General features: G+C 47.0%; 1 protein-coding gene across 3 annotated transcripts; it reads left to right on the forward strand.

Annotated features, from left to right (window-relative positions):
- Positions 1 to 1,526: 1,526 nt before the first annotated feature.
- Positions 1,527 to 16,301, forward strand: MTHFSD (methenyltetrahydrofolate synthetase domain containing). Of its 3 annotated transcripts, none has more exons than XM_038148433.1 (7): positions 1,527 to 1,768; positions 2,683 to 2,796; positions 3,998 to 4,111; positions 5,806 to 5,896; positions 7,025 to 7,137; positions 7,349 to 7,474; positions 15,785 to 16,301. In XM_038148433.1, the coding sequence occupies exons 1-7, from the start codon at positions 1,595 to 1,597 to the stop codon at positions 16,298 to 16,300; spliced, it is 1,248 nt and encodes a 415-aa protein (XP_038004361.1). In that variant the 5' UTR covers positions 1,527 to 1,594; the 3' UTR covers position 16,301. The 3 variants fall into 3 exon arrangements, with proteins under 3 accessions (XP_038004361.1, XP_038004362.1, XP_038004360.1); XM_038148432.1 differs by lacking the exon at positions 2,683 to 2,796 and adding an exon at positions 2,839 to 2,952 and having other exon boundaries at positions 1,530 to 1,768; XM_038148434.1 differs by lacking the exon at positions 2,683 to 2,796 and having other exon boundaries at positions 1,529 to 1,768.
- Positions 16,302 to 19,954: the final 3,653 nt, after the last annotated feature.

The following is a 19,954-nucleotide window of genomic DNA, read 5'->3' on the forward strand; positions in this document are numbered from 1 at the left end:
TGAGAAGGTGAAGCCTCAGCACAGCATTCAATGTGGATTTGAATCCGAATCTGGGAATCGCTCAGAGCTGGAGGGGAAAACGCCTGAACTCAGCAGAGCCTTGGTCGCTGTGGAGAGGAAAAAGCTCAGGAAAGGAGTTTGCATCCGCAGCCCTCGGAGAGCAGCACCACGATTGATTCTGGGTTTGGGCTGGCACAGCTGCACTCGGCTCTGGGAGAGGAGCGGCAGCAGCCCGGCCAAGTGGGGTGAATATAATTAATAGATTTTAATATAATATAATATAATATAATATAATATAATATAATATAATATAATATAATATAAAATATAATATAATGAATTAATATAATATAATATAATATAATATAATATAATATAATAATATAATATATAATGTAAAATAAAATAAATATTATATATAATGTAAAATAAAATAAATGTAATAGAATTTTATATATAATATAATACATAATGTAAAATAATATAATATAATATATAATGTAAAATAAAATAAATATAATAAAATTTTATATATAATATAATATAATATAATATAATATAATATAATATAATATAATATAATATATATAATGTAATATAATATATAATGTAAAATAATATAATGGAATTATATATATAATATAATATAATATAATATAATATAATATAATATAATATAATATTATATTATGTAATATAATGTAACAACATAATATCATATCATAATATAACAATACAATACAATATGTATAACATAATGTAATATATATAATATAACATAGCGTAATATAATATAATACAACATAACCTAATATATTGTAATATCATATCATATAAAATCATAATAATATAACATAATATAAGATAACACAATATAACATAATACAATCCAATACTATATACAATATAATGCAATATAATACAATACGACACAATACAACATAATATAACACAATACAAAATAAATAATAATAAATACACCAACTCTGAGGACATTTCCCCCCTTCCCCAGCACGCTTTAAAATAAACCTTCACCAATTTTATTCTCCGGTTCATTGTTCCCATGCATCAGGAATGTCGAGATTCCCAAGCTCCTTTTTTTGGGGTGGTTTTTGGTAGAATGAGCTGGTTCTACAAACAATAAATCGTGCAAACGCGTCGTTTATTATCCGGTTAAAGGCGAGCAAGAAGCGATTTGCTGGAGCTCACACAGAGCCTGGATACTGTTTCATTACTGTTTTATTCACCACCGGCCAGTTTTAATTGGAAAAGCAATTAATGAGAGGGATAATTTTACCGAAGCGTTTTTGCTGTTTAACCCCGGCGGGACACCGGGCCCTCGGCGCCCTGCCCTCGCGCTTTGCCTTCGAGGCCTTCTGAGCCCTCAGCGCCGCCGTAGCCGCCGCGCGCGCGCCGGGGGGGCGTGGCCAGCGCGGAGGCTCCGCCTTTACACCGCGAAGGGCGTGGTCCTTGTGCAGTGACGTCACTATTTTGGTGGGCGGTTGTGTTTGTGACGTCATTGGTGATGATCCAGCGAGGGGCGGGGCGTCTCTGACGTCACGGCGCGGCGGAGAGAGCGGGCACGCGGGAGGGGATGGCGGTGACGTCACGGCGGGCGGGGGCGGGCGGCGGTGACGTCACGGCGATGGCGCTGCCCTCGGCGGGCCGCTCCAAGCAGGACATCCGGGAGAAGGTGTGGGAGCACCTGGAGGCCTCCGGCCTGGCCGAGTTCCCGCGGCCCGTGCGCGGCCGCATCCCCAACTTCAAGGTACGGCGGCGGCCGGCGCTGGGCCGCCTCCTGCTGCTGCTGCTGCTTCCCTGCCCCGCAATGCCGGGAGCGGCCCCCAGTGCCCCTCCAGTGCTCCCCATTGTCCCCTGTGGCCTCCAATGCCCCTCAGTGCCCTCCAGTTACCCCCCTGTGCCCCTCCAGTACCCCCCATTGTCCCATGTGGCCTCCAGTCCCCCCAGTGCCCCCCATTGTCCCCTGTGGCCTCCAGTTCTTCCCCCTGTGCCCCTCCAGTACCCCCCATTGTCCCCTTGGCCTCCAGTGCCCCCCCTGTGCCCCTCCAGTGCCCCCTTGGTACCTCCCATTGTCCCCTGTGGCCTCCAGTTCCCCCCAGTGTCCTCCAGTTCCTCCCCCAGTGCCCCCCTGTGCCCCTCCAGTTCCCCCCCGGTACCCCCCCATTGTCCCCTGTGGCCTCAGTGCCCCCCCAGTACCCCCCATTGTCCCCTGTGCCCCTCCAGTACCCCCCCATTGTCCCCTGTGGTTTCCAGTTCCCCCCAGTTCCCCCCCAGCTCCTTGCCAGTTCCCCCCCAGTTCCCCTCAGTGCCCTCCAGTGCCCCAGAGTTCCCCCCACCAGTATCCCCCCAGTACCCCCTGTGGCCTCCAGTGCCCCCCAGTGCCCCCCAGTTCCCCGGGCAGCTCCTCGCAGCCCTGGAAGGGAAGCAAACAAAACCTGCTTGTCAATTCCCGAGCCCCAGAAGGGTTTGAGCTGGAAGGGAATTTAAAGCTCCCTCAAAGCAGGAACACCTTCACTATCCCCCTTCGAGCCCTGTCCAAGCTGGCGTTGGGCATTTCACAGAAAAAATTAGCAGCCCCTCAATTAAAAATCTGCAGAAACCAGCAGAGGGTGACAGGTTCTGCATTGCCCACCCGTGCTGTGAGCTGTTTCATGCCACCAGGGCTCTTCCCACGCTGCCGCCAGGCTTCGGGGCTTGCCGGAGTTCCGGGCTGCCCGCACAGTAAAAATAAACCCCGATGCTCCCCAGAGGAACGCCCGCTTCCTAACGCTGGAAGTAAGTGCAAACCCCCTGCTCCCGGCTCCTTCCCTGCCCCAGGGCTCCCTCCAGGCCTGCTGCTCTCTCGGGGAGCTGGACGTGTTCGGCAGAGCGCGGGAGGTGAAGGTGGATCCTGACAAACCTCTGGAAGGTGCCCGGCTGGCGGCTCTGCAGGTAAAGGCAGCTGGGCAGCCCTGAGGAGGGGCTGGCAGGGGACAGCAGAGCCTGGCAGCACTCTGCAGGGATGTGCCCTGAGTGACCAAACTATCCTTTGTCTCCTTAAAAAGCCCAGAAGTTTGTCTCCTCAGTTTGGTGAAGGCACCTCATGGGAGCTTGGGGACTTCACCTCAAACCTCAGGATACCCAGTTAGAGGCCAAAAGGTCCCGCCTAGGTAATTCACTAGAAAAGGAAGAGAACAAAGGAAATAATCCCTTTTGTGGGGTGTTTTTACCAGGAGCAAGAGCCTCTTACCCCTGGCTCATTTTTCTCTGTAAGAGCTTTGTTATTTTGCCTTTTATTAAACATTTTCTGTTTCCAACACTGCCTCAGGAGCCATCCCACTGATTGTATGCTGTTCAGGGTAGCTGGGCTAGCTCGGGTGTGATGGGCTCCTCTGAGAGCTCACAAGACCTGGCTCGAGGAGAAAATACAACACACCTCAGCCACACCTGGCATCTGCAAGGGGTTTGTGTGCAGCTCATCTGTGGAGCTCGGATCAATAGGTGTCATGGAATGGTTTAGGTTGAAAAGGATTTGAAGGATAATTCAGTTCCAACCTCCTGCCATGGCAGGGACACCTTCCACCATCCCAATGTGCTCCAAGCCCTGTCCAGCCTGGCCTTGGTCATTCCAGGGATCCAGAAGCAGCCACAGCTTCTCTCCCCACCCTCTCAGGGAGGAATTTCTCCCTAATATCCAATCTAACCCTGCCCTTTGTCAGATTGAATCTGTTACCTCATAAAGCTATTTAGAGACATGGCCTTAAAGGAGGAATTGTCTTTAAAGATACGTCCTGAAATATCTTCAAACGTCTGTCTTTACCTTTTATTTCTTCAAGAAACCTTTTTATGGAATTTTCCCGTATTGGAGGGAATTAATTTTACAAGCACCACACAATCTACAACATAAAAAATTCAATATTTGGCCCTGTCGTTTTTACTGTGTGACAACAAAAATATTTCTTCAGGGTTAAATGAACCTTCTCATGTGGCTCCCCAGGCAAGGAAGACTTTGCTGGTCCCCACCCCACGTCTGAGGACTGGGCTGTTCAACAGGATTGTTCCTCCTCCAGGTGCAACCAAGGAGATGCTGAGAAGATGTGCCACATCCCAGGTGGGAGTGAGGGGTCAGGGAGGGCTGGATTAACCTTGGGACGGTGTGGGCTTAGGATGGACCAGCTGGAAGTTGGAAAAACTGAAATATCTCCCTGTTAGGATGTTATTTCTGAGTTTGTGTACATTGATTGTATTAAAGCCAGGAGAAAATTCAGTCTTAGCAGGGTTGAAAGGGGTTTGAATTTATATTTCTCAGTGTCTTTTGGAAAATCATGACTTGAGGTGAGTTAGATCTTTCTTCATGCTCCGCCATTGCTCAGTTTTGAGCTGCTGAACCCTCTGGGGAATAGTTCAGTGCTCTTAGGTGCTACCAGCCGGGACACTCGAGGTTTTTTATAGAACCCAACACCCAAAGAGCCGTGAATTTATATATAAATGCGTTTGCATGCGGCAGCCCGGACACGTGGGGAGCTTGGGCTTTGCAGCGCGGTCTCTTGCTGCCCTCTCGTGTTCCATCCTCACCGCACAGCCGAGGGCTTGGCCAGAGCCCTGCAGCGTTTGTATCCATCTGCATTTGCCATGAACACCCAGCCCGTACAGCGTGAGAGGATTCCTACAGGGCTTTATTTCCTCCTTTATCTCCTGCTAAAGGCAATAAAGTTCTGCAGCGACCCCATAAACAACCGAGGTTGTAAAGGCTGGTAATTAGTAGCGACTTCCTTTGTATTGCAGTTATTAACTAATTAAGCTGTTCGGGGCTGAAGAGCACTTTTGCAAGAGACCTTTCTCTTGGCCTGCTGTCTCATCTGGGCTCTTACCACCATGCGTCTGGTTTTTCCCCCAGCCCACTAATGAAAAAATGCTGTTGGCAGTTTATATTTACAAAGCACTGTGCAAACAATCCTTACCACACTGCTGGGAAGTGCCTGATGGGCATTAGTGCTGATAGTCAGCCACAAATTACTGAATTCTTGGGGTTTCCGCTCCACACGGAAAATGTGTGGCTCTTTATTGTGATTTTAATATTGTTAATTTATAATTAGCAGCAAGTTGAGTTGGCGTGAGGAGCATTTGCAGTGCGCTGTACACATATATTGGGAGTGATTGAATCACAAGATGTATTTTTAATAGCTCTAAAACGCTGATATTTAAAAACCCAAGTAAACATGATTTTTAATTTCTGCAGTCTGGACAGAATTTTTGTGAAGATGAGAACAGATTGAGGAGGAGTGGGTGGGGTTGAACAAGGAGAGAGGGGAGGACAAAAAATATATTACTTTATGTAACTTCAGATTTCTTTGTGCTGTAGCTGTCTGTGTCTAAATTAACTTTGTGATTTGTATTTCAGAATTAATTGATGCATTTGTAGTGCTCTGGTATTCCTGAAGCTTTTAGTAGAGTAGGGAAGTGTAAATAGGAAGTGTCACTTGCCCTCATTTTTAGGAACAGATTTCCAAAGAAGTGTTTCAAAACACCAGGTTTTGATCCTAAATAAAAAACCTTGCTTCTAAAAGTGCCCACCTCCCTCAGCTCTCCTTGCAGTGTGCCAAAATTCTTGTCACTGTAGTAGGGAATCTATTCTAGGATTCCCCAGGGGATAACTTCCCAGACATGTACAGCTTGGCTAAACATGGAAGAGACACTTGGAAACGTGGGGAGTTACTGGGATTTATCGAAATATCCTGGATTTCTGCCCCAGCTCTTGGAAGACTGTGCCCTCTGCAAACCTCAAATGCTGTTTTTTTCCTGCAGGGTGTAAGAGACTACAGCGTGCCTGTGGGGCTGGACGGGAAAGCACGAGTGGACTTGGTTGTTGTGGGGTCAGTGGCTGTCTCTGAAAAAGGTGAGGAAAAACTTCCAGCAGCAAGGTCCCAAGCGCCAGCCCAGTGGCAGGAAGGGCACAGCACGCGGCAGAGACAGATTTCTCCTCGGAGCTGAGTTGTGGTCTTGGCTTCTGCCCCTGTGTGTGCCCCATCCAGCAGGAAGCAGGGGTGCCCCAGGATGCAGTGGGCGCACAGCAGTGGCCTCAGAGATGTTCAGGAAAACCCTTGAGGCAAGCAATTCTTGGTGTTCTGAAGGAATCCGAGCAGCTCCCTGCCAGAGATCTGCTCTGCTCACACAGGCTGTGTGACAGGACTTGTGTTAGACCTGCTGATTCAGGACCTATTTGGGGATCAGATTTTGCATTTTCTAGTATTTTGGAAACCTGCTGGTGCTGGAAAATTTTCCACTGACTTTATCCCTTGCCTAAAATAACAGAGTTTTTATATGTGACCCAGACTCCTCTTTACCCACACTAACCTGTGTTGGACATGAATAGAGGGTTCTAAATACAATTGCTAAATAAACTGCTGGGTTAACTGCATTGAATTTGTTTATTCTGAATTGGAAGCTGTGGTCTTTGCAGGGTCCCAGGATGAGGGAAGAGACGAGAATCTTGACTTCATGTTTCAGAAGGCTGATTTATTATATTATGATATATATTATATTAAAAATGCTAAACTAAAGTTATACTAAAGGAATAGAGAGAAAGGATTCATCAGAAGGCTGGACAGGAATAGAAAGGAATGAATAACAAAGTCTTGTGACTCCCAGAGAGTTCGACTTAGCTGCATCTTTAATTAGTTATTAAGTAGAAACACTTAACATGGACTAATTAAGGAAGCACCTGTTGCATTCCACAGCAGCAGATAGTTATTGTTTACATTTCTTTCTTGATGCTCCTCAGCTTCTCAGGAGAAGAAAATCCTGGCAAAAGGATTTTCATAAAATATGTCTGTGACAGGAGTCTTTTAGGAGTCGTTGAAACTGGTGTTTTATTTCATTTCGAGGAAAGCTGCACTCTGTGAGAGATGCTGATCTGATTTTTTCCAGAGTTGCAACTTGCAGACTGCTGGGTTAATTACACCAATTTAACAACAACTTTCCACTCTGCTGTTTGTTTTTTTTTTCCCACTTTTCTGTGCTTTAGGCTGGAGAATTGGCAAAGGGGAAGGTTACGCAGACATGGAATATGCAATGATGGTGTCCATGGGGGCAGTGCAGGAGGACACACCTGTGGTTACCATCGTGCACGACTGCCAGGTGAGTTGAGATGTTCCAACATGCCCTGTGCAGCTGGGAGGGAGCTCTGGGACACTTCCTGCTCTGTCTGGAGAGGAGACATGGAATGAAGCTGGTTTGGCATCTTCATTCCCATTGTCTTTGATGGATTTTCATGTGACAAGACATCAGGAATGGGGCACAGCTTTAGGGAGTTCGTTTTTAGCTACTTAACCAAATCTCTGCCTTGTAGGTGCTTGACATAGCAGAGGAGCTGCTGGGTGATCATGATTTAACTGTGGATTACATCCTCACTCCAACAAGGACTATCCAGACTAATTGCAAACGACCAAAACCTCAGGGAATAATGTGGCACAAGGCAAGTTCAGTCTTAACCAAGTTAAATCTTAAACCTTTGCTGCTGGTGGCACAAGGCAAGTTCAGTCTTAGCCAAGTTAAATCTTGAACCTTTGCTGCTGGTGGCACAAGGCAAGTTCAATCTTCATTCAAGTTAAATCTTGAACCTTTGCTGCTGGTGGCACAAGGCAAGTTCAATCTTCATTCAAGTTAAATCTTGAACCTTTGCTGCTGGTTGCACAAGGCAAGTTCAGTCTTCATTCAAGTTAAATCTTAGTTGCTGCTGGTGGCTTACTGGTACCAATAACCTGCATTGGTTATTGGTACCAGTAAGCTACCAGCAGCAATTAATGGATGAATAATGGATAAACCCTCCATTTTTATATAGAAACAATGTTTTAAATTAGAAATATTTGGTAGAAGAGCAGATGTGTTTGTCAGGTGAAACAAAGCAGCGGCGTCTGTGTGCAGTGGGGTTTAAGGGGTAATGCTGGGGAGAGATATTTCCCCATATCTATTTCCCTGCATCCGAGGTTGCTGTATCCATGGATTTTCAGGAGGTGCTGCCCCATCCTGGAAGTGTCCCAGGCCAGGCTGGATGGGCTTGGAGCAGTCTGGGGGGCTGGAACTGGTGGATAGTCTGTGCTGCTCTGGTAGTGAAGGGAAAACACAGCCTGCTGCTGGTACATCCCTGTTTCTGCAGTGAATTCACTTTCCAGGGAAAAATCTGTGGCTGGAGCTCGTTTTCAGGTGGAAGAACAGGGGCTTCAAACATTAATCTTTGTTTATTGGTAGTTCTGTTATGGATTTAGCCTTTTCCCCCTGCCCAGTGTCAGAAGCTCCCTCAGCTTCCCCGATAGTTTCAGGAAAGCCTTGAGTGAATTGTTTTGCTGGAGGTTCCTGCTGGGAAAACTTTTTCTTTGTCATTGGATTTTCATTTCTGAAATCACCCAGTTAGGGAGCAGACCCAATCCTGCATGAGGGAGTACAGCAGGAAGGCTGAAATGAGGAATTGTGCACCCACATCTTGCAGAAACTGAGGAATTTTAAGGGAATACTCCCAGGGAAGGAAATCAAAATTTGTTAAGATTTGCCAACCAGCTGAAAGAGTTAAATTTCTTTAGGTAATGTATCTACAACAAACAGATTCTAGCCAGGACTATTTTTATTCCAGAAGTGGGAGAGCATTTTACCCTGCCTGTGGTTGAGGATTTGAGGTTATAAATAAATAAATAACAGCTCTGTCTGTCCTAGTGCATTTTTTCCATTGAATTATTTTTGAATTGTAATTTTTTTTTAGGATATTATTGAATGTAATTGTGTTGAAGGCCTACCCCTTGTGCTCCATCCATCTTGCCAACATATTTTTGATCAGTTTGTCTGCCTTGGTGTCAGACTTCTCAGTAAGTGGCCTTGCTGACACTTTTTTAATTTCTTTTTTTTTGTGCCTTTAGCAGAAACTGAATTTTATGCAGCTTTCACTGAGAATGGAGCACAGATTGACCCTTCATTTGAATATTTGAGTGTTGATTTAACACCTTTTGTTTGGAGCTGTGTGGATTAAATAGGAGTATTAGAGAAGACCAGGGATAATCATCACTTTAGTGTCTTTTTGGGACCAGAACAAAGTGTGGTGTCTACATGAAGCAGAAATTACCATTATTGCCCAGGGAAATGAGTGACATTTATTTTGTGGTGGTACCTGGGGGTTCAGCTCTTGCTCAGAGGGGTTTGGAGGTGGGAGGTCTGGTTAATCACAGGGTGTGATAAAGGCAGGATTTGATAGGGGCTATTTCAGTGTTTGTCCTTTGGATTTTCCTGGCTACCTCTCCATCATTTTCTCTCCATCCTTTTCTCTTTCAAATCCTGGCTTTGCTGGTGCATTCCTGTTCCTCAGAGCAAAACCAAATGAACCAAGAGGCAGTGAGTAAATAAATCATCCACTCCTAAACACGGGCTTTTGTCAGCACAGAGTAGCTTAACTCCATTGGGAAGACCTGTGAGGTGGAAAATACATTGTAAAAAAAAGCTGATCCTTGGGGAGCAGGGCTGGATCAGGCCAGGACGGTGTTAGGAGTCTGAAATCCAGGTGTTTGCAAACATGGGATTACAGCTAAGGGTTGTTGTGAGGATGTGCTGCCAGCAATCTCAGCTCCGGAGGGAAGGAGGTGCTCACCCAGCAAACAAATCCATGGCTGCATTTCCATGCTGCATTTTCCTGGAGTGCTCTTGTGTGTTCTGAGCTGTTTAAAGACTTCCAAGGAAGCGCCAGAGCCACAATATCACCAAGAGCAAAGAATCATTATCAGGCACTCCAGAAACACTTCAAAATCCCCAGTGCTGGGGGACTTTTGTGCCTCTGAGGTCAGAGTTTTGGGACATCAATTTGAGTTACTGGAGGGCAGCAAGAGCTGCTGAGAGCTGAGCACTCTGGAAAACTTTATTTGGATGCCAGTGGAGAATTATTTGGCTTCATCTGTCTTGAAAATCCAACCCATTGTTTCTGGGAACTCTAAATTCATGAAGCTACTTGCTTTCTCATTTAATATTTTCTATGGGTAACTGTGATCTTTATCTGGGACACTGGCTATTATATTTGTCCCAATTATCAAGTTATTTGTGCTGTGCTTATTTTAAATTGAAACTGTGCAGACAAATTAAAATATTTGGGTTCATGAGGAGGGAAAGGAGAGTAGTTGGTGGAAAAATCACTATATTTTAGTAAGCATTTCCTTCTGGTTTTGAAATAATTCTTTTGCTGAGGATTTTATAGCAGTAGGAAAAGAATTTTCCTGAAATGAAATGAAATGAAATGAAATGAAATGAAATGAAATGAAATGAGCTGGAGGGGAATCCCAGTGGCAGAGATGGAAACCCTCTGACAACAAAAAGCTTTGGGTGTGTGATAGAACATCTGGAAAGGAATGCTCAAAAAATGCACCCATCCAAGCTGGCAAATCCTTCAGCAGAAGGAAACTGCAGTCGGTGTAGGCAGGGCTTTGTTTTGGTGTGGTTTTTGGGATGGTGGGAGCGGGGAATGCTTCCACACGTGGTCACACATCTCGGCACCTTTGCAAAGCTGAGCCTCGCTGCAGAGTCCCCAGAATGTGCTGATGGATTCCCAGTGTGGGCTGCAGAAGTTTCTCCTGAGGGACACCAGCAGGCTGCCAGCTCCCAGAAATGTGCCCTTGGGTTGTGTGCACATATTTGGACATTTTGTGCAAATGAATGATAAAATGTTCGGCTGTGCTGGCCTTGCTGTCCTGGCCTTGTCTGTGCCACAAATCCCTGTTTGCTCAGAGCTCCTGGAAACGAGGACACAGCACGAAAAGAGGACACAGCACCAAAAGTTGGGTCTGTCCCAAGGAGGTTTTGAACAATCTGGGGTCAGAGCCCTCTGAGGATGGGCAGAGATGAACCTTGCAAACGCTTTTGCCCACCTGTTTGGAAGGGCTGCTGGATCTGCAGCCCTGGAGGTGTTCGGTGCTGTTTGCAGCCTGCCAGGGCAGCTGCATCAGTCTCCATCTTAAAATCATGGAAAGGGTTGGGTTGGAAGGGATTTGAAAGAGAATCTTATTCCAAGCCCCTGCACACTTTCCACTGTCCCAGGGTGCTCCCCAGCCTGGCCTTGGACACTTCCAAATGTCCCCAAGGGATGTGGCAGCCACAGCTTCTCTGGGCACCTGTGCCAGGGCCTCCCCACCCTCACAGGGAGCAATTCCTTCTCCATATCTAAACTAATTTTTCCTTTTTTCCATTTTAAGGCCATTCCCCTTGTGCTGTCATAGCCCCTTCAGACCCTGGAAGGTGCTGGGATGTCTCCAGGCTGAGCAGCTCCAGCTTTCTCAGCCTGTCCCCACAGGGGAGGTGTCCCAGTCCTCCTACCAACTTCACGGCTTCCTCTGGACTCGATCCAACATTCCATGTTTTTCTGCTGCTGGGGACAGAGCTGAGCACGGGATTCCAGGTGGGGGCTCACAAGATCCAGGTGTTCCTGAGTCAGTGAGATGAGGAGCTGTGGGAAACAGAATGAAATACCAGGATAAGGACAGCCTCCAAAAACATTCCACCCCATCCCACCTCACTCCAGGCCTGCAGTGCTCCAGGGAGATCTCAGTGCTGTTTGCCCTGGCCTGGGCCGGCTCAGGGGTCAGCGTTTCTCACTCTGACCCAGGACAAACACATCCTTCCTTCTCCATAATGGAAGTGGCTCTGATCAGAGTTGTGTGGGAGCAGAGGGTGAGGAGAGCTCTGGTGTCCAGCAGGGATGCTGCAGGACTCCCTCTGCCACCACGTTTTGGGGTAAAACCAGGTGTCATAGCCATGGATGCTCTGGGTTAAGCGCTGGGAGATTTGTGTTGCCACTCAGCATCCAGGACTTTTTCCTCAGGTTTCTGTCAGAAAGGGGCCACATTTCCCTCCTCAGCTCCTTTCCCAGTAATTGTGTGCCAGAAGAATTTATCCAGCCTGCTGTCCTCTTTCCCCAAGGCTCTCCCAGCCATGGCAGGGATTATTAAATGATTAATTGCCTTTGGTGGAGTTATTTTTAACCCAGATCACTTCAGAGTTTATGGCACAGACCCATGAGCATTTCTGTTGGCCAACCCCAGAGGGCTGAAGTGTGGAATTGGTCTGGGAATTGGTGCTCAGGGGATGATAGGGAACTTCTTCAGCTTTGGTTTCACTAGCAAAGCTAAATCCATCAGTAAATGGTTTGGCCTTGGCTTTGAAGGGATGGGGGAAGCTTCCAGTGCTGGGTTTGCCCATGTTCACATAGATGGATCAAGCAGATTTGGGCTGGAATGTCCCTAAATTCTGGTTTAGCCTAAAGCAGTAAGGACAGGAATAGGGATAAGCAAGGCTGGGGAGGACTGACCAGCCAGCTCAGCACCCAGAAGCGTGCAGCTTGTTTGAAAGAGAGGAGGAATATCTTTGGCCTCTCTCCACATGGAAATAAATCCTTGCAATCCTCCCCAGCTCACAGGACAAAAGGAACTTTTTGCATGATTGTAATTAGCAACACATTGTGCTATCACAGGGTTCTTTTGTTTGCTCTTTTGCAACAGAGCAGAACAAGCTTTTTCCTCTCCCCTGCCACCCACTGCCCCCTTTGCCCTTTTAGTTCTCACCCCCAAAACCCCAGTGGATTTGTTTGTTGAATTGAAACCCCAAATCGAGCTTCTGCCTTTCAGTGGCATAACAGTGGGAGAAAACAGGGAAGGGTTTAGAAGGTTTGGCCCAGCTGAAATGTTCTCCTAGAACCCAGAGAAAAAAAGCCCTTAAGGTAAATCCTCTGCGCCTCTTATGTCAGGAAGGTGTCAGCTGACAGAGTCAGGACTTGCCTAATGTTTATTATAAATCATTGCTAGTACAAAAAAAAAAAAAAAAAAAAAAAGTCTTAAATCAGCTGCCTTTGTTGCTTTGGAGCAGGTTTGTTGCTGTTGTGTCTGCACAGGGCTGGATTTTGAGGCAATGACAGGATCACTTCATGGTGGTGTTTGACCAGAGCTTTAAAGAAAACAGTTCACAGCCCTTACAAAAATCCCAGAATCAATGATTTTGGAGGTTTTTCCAACCTTAGTAAGTCCAACTGTGACTGATCCCAGACCAGAGATCTGAGTCCCATATCCTGTCCCTCCATAAACCTCCAGGGATGAGGACTCCACCACCTCCCTGGGCAGTAATTCCAATGTCTAATCCCCCTTTCTGTGCAGAAATTCCCCCTGAAACATAAATGCTGTTGCCACTGCATCTTCTGAGGTTGCCAGGAGCCTGAAACAGTAGCTCCAAGAGCTGCGGGCTGATGCCAAAATCTGCTTAGTGAGAGGAGATGCCGGGTGGAAGTCCCTTAGAGATTGTGCTGTCCCCTGGATTATCTAAATCCTGCCCTTGGATTGTCCTTGAAAGCCTGGGAATTCCAGGCTTTATCCTCTCAGTGCCCATCTCTGATTGCCCCAATCTCCAAAGCCCTGAGGGTTTGTCCTTGGTAGCATTTCCTTTTCTAACCAAACACCCAACCCATGCCTTGGCAACTGAGTTTAATGTCAGGATGAAAGGAGCTGTTCTCGGGCTGTGCTTTGGGACCAGGAGTGATGGGTTGCATGAGAAGAGAAAAATGTTTTTCCTGATTGGTTTAATTAGCATAGAGCTTACATTTCACATGGAAATCTGACAGAGGACAACAAAGGTTCTTAATTGTTGGCCAGTACAAACAAAGTGAGATCCTTCACCCTTGGTTTGATGTTGTATCACTCAGGGAGGGGAGTTTGCTGTCAAACACAGCACTTGGAATTCTTGGCTGAGAAAAACAAATCAGCCCCAGAATCCACAGAGTAATAACTCTGTAAAATGTGGAAATGCTCTGCACCTTTCTGAGTGTGGAGGCTCCTAGAGCAAGGCTCCAGAGCAAGTCCTTGCTGTTTGATGTTGTGTTAGCAGAACTAGCCCAGGCTTTATGGAATTCATGGTTTTATTTAGTCCCAGCCTGAAATAAAACCTGCTTGTTTGCTCTTCAGAAGATTCAAAGAATTCTGTTGAGTGACTTTCCTGTCACCTCATCCTGACATTGCCCCCAGCCTGCCTTGGCTTTTCCTCGAGTCACTTCAGAGCTGGGCTCCTGTCCCCGGGGAGCTGAGCTTGATGTTGTGCAGATGCAGGCTGGCTGTGCCTGTAACTGTAGGAGCAGGAATTCAGAGGCTCTGGGCTGGGTGAGGTCTGAGGTGGGAGCTCTGCAGGCTGTGCTGCCTGGGCTGTGCTGCTGCTGCTCCAGTCCAGCCTGCTCAGGGCCCTCTCACATGCTGGGCTACTAGCCTGGGTCTCTTGCTAGCTCAGGCATTGCTTCCCCAGGCTCTCTTTTGCTCCCTACATTTCAGCATTGGATCTGGTGTTGATGGATGTTGGACTTGTCCAGCAGCCAAGCAGGAATTCCTCCTCCTTCCAAGCTCAGTGTGCAAGCCAAGAGCTCGACCACATTAGCTGGGGAACCACTGCATTTCCTGCCAGTGTCTGAGTGCAGCCTGGGGCATCTCATGCCTCTCATGGATGGGGTTCAGCTGTTGAGAGGAAGAGCCCTTCCAGAAAAGCTCTTTGGGTCAGGGCACGGGTGGATGGATGGAAGGAATAACGGGCTCACAGTGTGAAGCGCAGGGTCCGAGTGCTTCTCTGCCCTGCTCCAGCCCAGCACGTCCATGTGGGATCTGAGGAGCTGTGGGTGGTGTGGGAGGTCGGGTGGCACACAGGGGATGTGCCCCAAGCAGGGGACGTGCCTCCAGCTGGGGCCACATCCATAGGAACCCTGCTCCAAGGCACGCTCCTGCTGCAGCTTCCACCATTGTGTGACCCAGCCCACGGGATATCCTGTGCTGGGGGAAAAGAGCTCTGCAGAGTGGAAGTGTCTGATGGAATTGGGATGGATTCTGCCAGGCCAGGGATTGTGTAGGGTTCTGCCAGGCCAGGGATTGTGTAGGATTCTGTAACGGCAAGGATTGTGTAGGATTCTGCCAGGACAAGTATTGTGTAGGACTCTGCCAGGACAGGGATTGTGTAGGATTCTGCCAGGACAGGGATTCTGCCAGGACAGGGATTGTGTAAGATTCTGCCAGGCCAGGGATTGTGTAGGATTTTGCCAGAACAGGGATTGTGTAGGATTCTGTCATGGCAGGGAATTGTGTAGGATTCTGTCAGGACAAGGATTGTTTAGGATTCTGTCAGGGCAGGGATTGTGTAGGATTCTGCCAGGACAGGGATTGTGTAGGATTCTGCCAGGGCAGGGATTCTGTAGGATTCTGCCAGGCCAGGGATTGTGTAGGATTCTGTCATGGCAGGGAATTGTGTAGGATTCTGTCAGGACAAGGATTGTTTAGGATTCTGTCAGGGCAGGGATTGTGTAGGATTCTGCCAGGACAGGGATTGTGTAGGATTCTGCCAGGGCAGGGATTCTGTAGGATTCTGCCAGGGCAGGAGCACAGGCCCTCAGTCAAAGCAAACACAGAGGGAGAACAAGGAGAATGCAGCTCTGAAAGCACTCAGATAAATGAATGTCAAATTGGCATAGTCCTGACTTTGGTTGGGATTTGCCTGCTGGATCCACGTTGTGCTGCTCACTTCAAGAGTCACTAATGTTTATTTTTGTCCTGCAGTGTGTATTTAGGGAGCCTTCCCAATCAGAGCAGCAATTAGGAACATTTGGAATGCTCTGGCACTCTTGAGTGGCAGGAGGATAATAAGGTTTCTCTCTTTTTATGGCACAAACAAGCCCTGATGTTCATAATCTTTTTCTGGAAGGCAAAAAAAATCCTTTTACAATAATTACATTCATCTTCCTCCTTTTTAGGTCAGCTCTGAGATGCTGGGAAAAATCCCCATCCTAAAGACTCTCCGATGCAGGGAGAAGCAGGCTGGCAAGGATGTCACCCTCCAAGATGAACATCCAGCCCTGGCAGACACCAACAGAGCAGCAATTTCAGACAAGAAGGTGATGCCTGCAAATCCCCAGCCACGGGCTGCTCCAGGCTCAGCTCCAGTGCGAGAACCCCATGTGGAAAGCAATCCTGGAAATCCCAAATCCGAGGGATCTGACCCAATCACCGCTGTGTATGTGGGGAACTTGCCTGGCAGCCTGAGAGTGAGCCAGCTGAAAAGTGCCCTGAGGGAGCTGCAGGTGGCTCCTGTTGCCCTGAAGTGGCAGGGAGCACAGCACAGGGCTTTCCTGGACTACAGGGATCAGGGGGCTGCACTCAGAGCTGTGTCCTGCCTGCAAGGCCTGAGCCTTGGGGGCAATGCTCTGAGAGTGGAGCTGGCCAGGAGCCAGAGGAACAAAGGGCAAGGAGAAATCAATAGTCACAAATGAGTATGGAGGGGAAAAAAGCACCAAAAAAGGTGTTTTCATTGTTTTGTGAGAAGCCAACCTGAAGTTTTAAGTTTGTTTTTTTTTTTTTTGTAACCCTCAGGTTTAACAAAACCAAATTTCTGCACAAACTTTCCTCACTTCTGTACTTGGACATGCAAAGGTTTGTCCCCACAGGTGACAGAGGAGCCATTTCTCTATAAATAATTGCCCACAAAGTACCCACACTCTGGTTTTGGTGCTGTTTGGTGGTTTTGTTCAGCCTTGGCACCTACAGCAGGCTGGTTCCAGTCAGTCAGTTTGGGTTACACCTGTGAGGTTAAAAACCAGCAGCAGGAAATCTGACCTAAAGGTAACAATTCTGTTTACTGAAAAATGGGCTTTGCCTGTTGGAAGTTTTCCATTTATTTTTTATAAAAATGACCAGGGAGAGAGAGATTGGCCTTTTTGTGCCTTGAAGAGTGGCTGTGGAAACACTGCCTGAGTTCTGGCTCTAGTGAGAGCTGGTAACATCAGGTGGGAAAGATGGGAACCCTTCTCTCAGCTTTTTGCTAAATCTGCCCTTGGTAAACCTTGTATTTCTTATTTCAGAGGAAAGCAAATCCCAATTTTCTCTGCTTTTCCCTAAAACTGCTTTTCTGATGGATTAGATAATTATAGAATTATAATTTTATAATTTAGCTGTATGATTTTACAATTCAGCTGCTTTTCCTCATTGTCTCTTTCTAATGGGGATGTGATTCCTTTGCCCCTGTGAAATAACATTATTATTATTATTATTATTATTATTATTATTATTATTATTATTATTGAAATGAAAAGCAGGCACACCATGGTCAGAACTTCCTGCTGCTTAGTCTGGCATGGAATTGTTTGGGAATTTGCTGGAGATTGATGCTTTGTCACCATCCCTGATGCTCTTCCACATCATCAGCGAGGAGGGTGAGCCATCTCCACCCAACCTCTCCAGGTGAAAATGCCCCCGGGCACTGTCCTGGCCATGAACATTCCCTTCCAGTGTAATGGCCAATAATGATTTATCTGCTATGGCTCTTATTACCTTTTTTTTTCTCCCTCTTGGGTTTCCTATTCCTGAAAAACAAGTTAAATTTTGGCCCAGCCATCCTTTCTAAACAGAAGCACTTTTGCCAGTGATGCTGGGCACATAGTCAAAGTAAGCATCTAAATGGATTTTTTTTTTTAAAGTAAGAGTTGGAAAGGTTTGTTGTTTTTTTTTTTAGCCAGGGAGTACTGTTAAGTATATTTTAAGCAGATTATTATGCCTTGAGGGTCAGACATTTATTCAGTATTAAAGTTCTCATGGTTACCATGTGGCTCTGTAGGGAGGGCTGAAGGAAAGCTTTGGAGCTGATGCCAGCACAGGAAGGACAAGGAGCTGTTGGACAGAGTCCAGAGGAGGCAGCAGGATGAGCAGAGGGATGGAGCAGCTCTGCTGGGAGGAAAGGTAGAGAGACTTGGGATTGTTCAGCATGGAGGAGGGAAGGTTTAGGGGTGAGCTCATAACTTTCCAAATGGAAATGACCCCTCCTCCCAGTGGAGAGGGACACTGGACAAGGGCCTGGAGTGACAGGACACAGGGAATGGCTTCCCACTGCCACAGGGCAGGGTTAGATGGGATGTCAGGGAGAAATTCTCCCCTGGGAGGGTGGGCAGGCCCTGGCACAGGGTGCCCACAGCAGCCGTGGCTGCCCCTGGATCCCTGGCAGTGCCCAAGGCCAGGCTGGACAGGACTTGGAGCAGCCTGGGACAGTGGAAGGTGTCCTTGTTCGCAGCACGGGGGTTGGAACAAGATGATCTTTGAAATCCCTTCCAACCCAAACCATTCTGTCATTCTGTGAACTTCTTGTAAGGTCAGCAAAGGATCTGGAAAAAATCAGTAGTTCCATTCCATTCGTTGTACAGCTCCAAATGATTTCCAGTATCACTGAGCCCAAATGCAGACAAGCTCTGCACAACCCTCTGGGTCTCGTTTCAGGGCTTGGCACTCAAGGCTGAGAGCCAGGGTTATGTTACTGCCCAAACACACTCACTGCATCATCAGCTTCCAAAGCAGAGGAAAGAAAAGCAAAAAAATAATTATGCATCCCTGCCTGCCCTTTCCAAATGATGGCAAATTGAGTAATGAGATCATTTGCTGTTCCTTTTGACTCTGGGATATTTCTTGCTCTGCTGAAGATATCCAGGTGACCTCGGCAGTTAAAAGCCAGTGACTCTGCCAATGAAAACTTCCAGCATCTCAAACTTGCCCTGTTGCTTTTCAGGTGGAACCACCCTTTCCTGGTCACATTTGTGGGAATCACATCCTCTACCTTTCCCTTTCTTCCCATCTTGAGTTTCAGTGCAGATCTGTTTATGTGTTCTGTAAATGTGGTAACTTTGCTTGCTTTCCTGGCAGCCCAGCCTGCAGCCAGGGCCCAGTTTTGTTTGGACAAACATCTGGATGTTTTTCTGTTTGCAGTTGTGGTTCTGGGTGAAGCCCACAGGTGAGCAGTGTCCAAAATCTTGGCTCTTTCCAGCCTGTCACTTTTTTTCTGTCGTGTGTTTCAAGGCCACATTTCACTGTATTTACCCAATACCCTGTTGCTTTCCCAGCTGAGAGTGAAACTCCAAACCATGCTACGAGGAGATGCTGACTAGGGGTGTGCAACAGGTTGGAAATCAGGAGGAATTTCTTCATGGAAAGGGTGGTCAGGGAAGTGGTGAAGGTGTGCAGGGAAGAGCTGGACCTGGCACACAGTCCTCTGGGCTAGTGACAAGGTGGGGATGGGTCACAGATTGGATTTGGTGATGCTGGAGATCTTTTTCTACTTTTATGATTCTATGAACTGTGGTTAGGAAGAAAAATAATTACTGTAAGCTTAAGCTTATTAGCACTTTGAATGGACTGGGGAAATGCTGCAGTGATCCCAGTATTTTTGATTGAGGTTATTAATAAATGTCAAGGTCTTTCAGGTGCTGCCATCTCAGTCAGTAAATCCCTCTCTGAAGTCAGGATGGGGCTCTTGGTGCTGCTCTTCTCCAGCTAAAAGACATTTCAGCGCCAGCTGCCAAACTGCTGTAGAATTAAATGAAATTAATTAAACACAAGAGTGGCCAAGGCGCAGCCCTGCATGGCCTTCTGGTGTCTGCAGCTGTATGATGTGGATTTTCTCTTGTGGGCTGACCTTGAAGGAAGCAGCAGATTGTGGAGAAAAAGTGAATGGGGCAGCGTGCCTCTGTCAGAGCTATTGTTGCAGGCTCTCTGCATGCTCAGGAAGGCATCCCTTAGAGCAGAGTCGGGAGGGATTTCTGTCAGTCCACAAAACTCTGAAGTGCAAGGGATTTTATTAATCCTTAGGTTCTGATCTGACAAGAAATCTCGAGGAATTGAAGCCTGCTTATGTTTTATTTTGGCCCTGGCCAAGGTTATGCAAGATACCAACAATCAGACCATAACATCTGAAATATTCTCTGCCTGAATGAACAGCCTTTAAAGAGCAGAATACTTACTCGAGTCATAATTCCTCATTCTGTACCTGCTGTAGCTGTGACCTGTGCACAAAGACACAAAATGTGCCTCATCTCAGGAGCATCCTGGCCCAGTTTTACTGCTCAGGACTCATCAGAAAATCTTCAGCAGTGGCAAAGCAGTGCCTG

The sequence above is a fragment of the Motacilla alba genome, chromosome 11, assembly GCF_015832195.1.
Source record: "Motacilla alba alba isolate MOTALB_02 chromosome 11, Motacilla_alba_V1.0_pri, whole genome shotgun sequence".
Classification (NCBI taxonomy): Eukaryota; Metazoa; Chordata; class Aves; order Passeriformes; family Motacillidae; genus Motacilla; species Motacilla alba.

Excerpts from the sequence above, each read along its gene's own strand:
- MTHFSD (XM_038148433.1), top strand. The coding sequence starts at position 1,595 with ATGGCGGTGACGTCACGGCGGGCGGGGGCGGGCGGCGGTGACGTCACG. Across the intron at positions 7,138-7,348 it reads CCATCGTGCACGACTGCCAG|GTGCTTGACATAGCAGAGGA; the intron begins GTGAGTTGAGAT and ends TCTGCCTTGTAG. Across the intron at positions 7,475-15,784 it reads AGGGAATAATGTGGCACAAG|GTCAGCTCTGAGATGCTGGG; the intron begins GCAAGTTCAGTC and ends CCTCCTTTTTAG.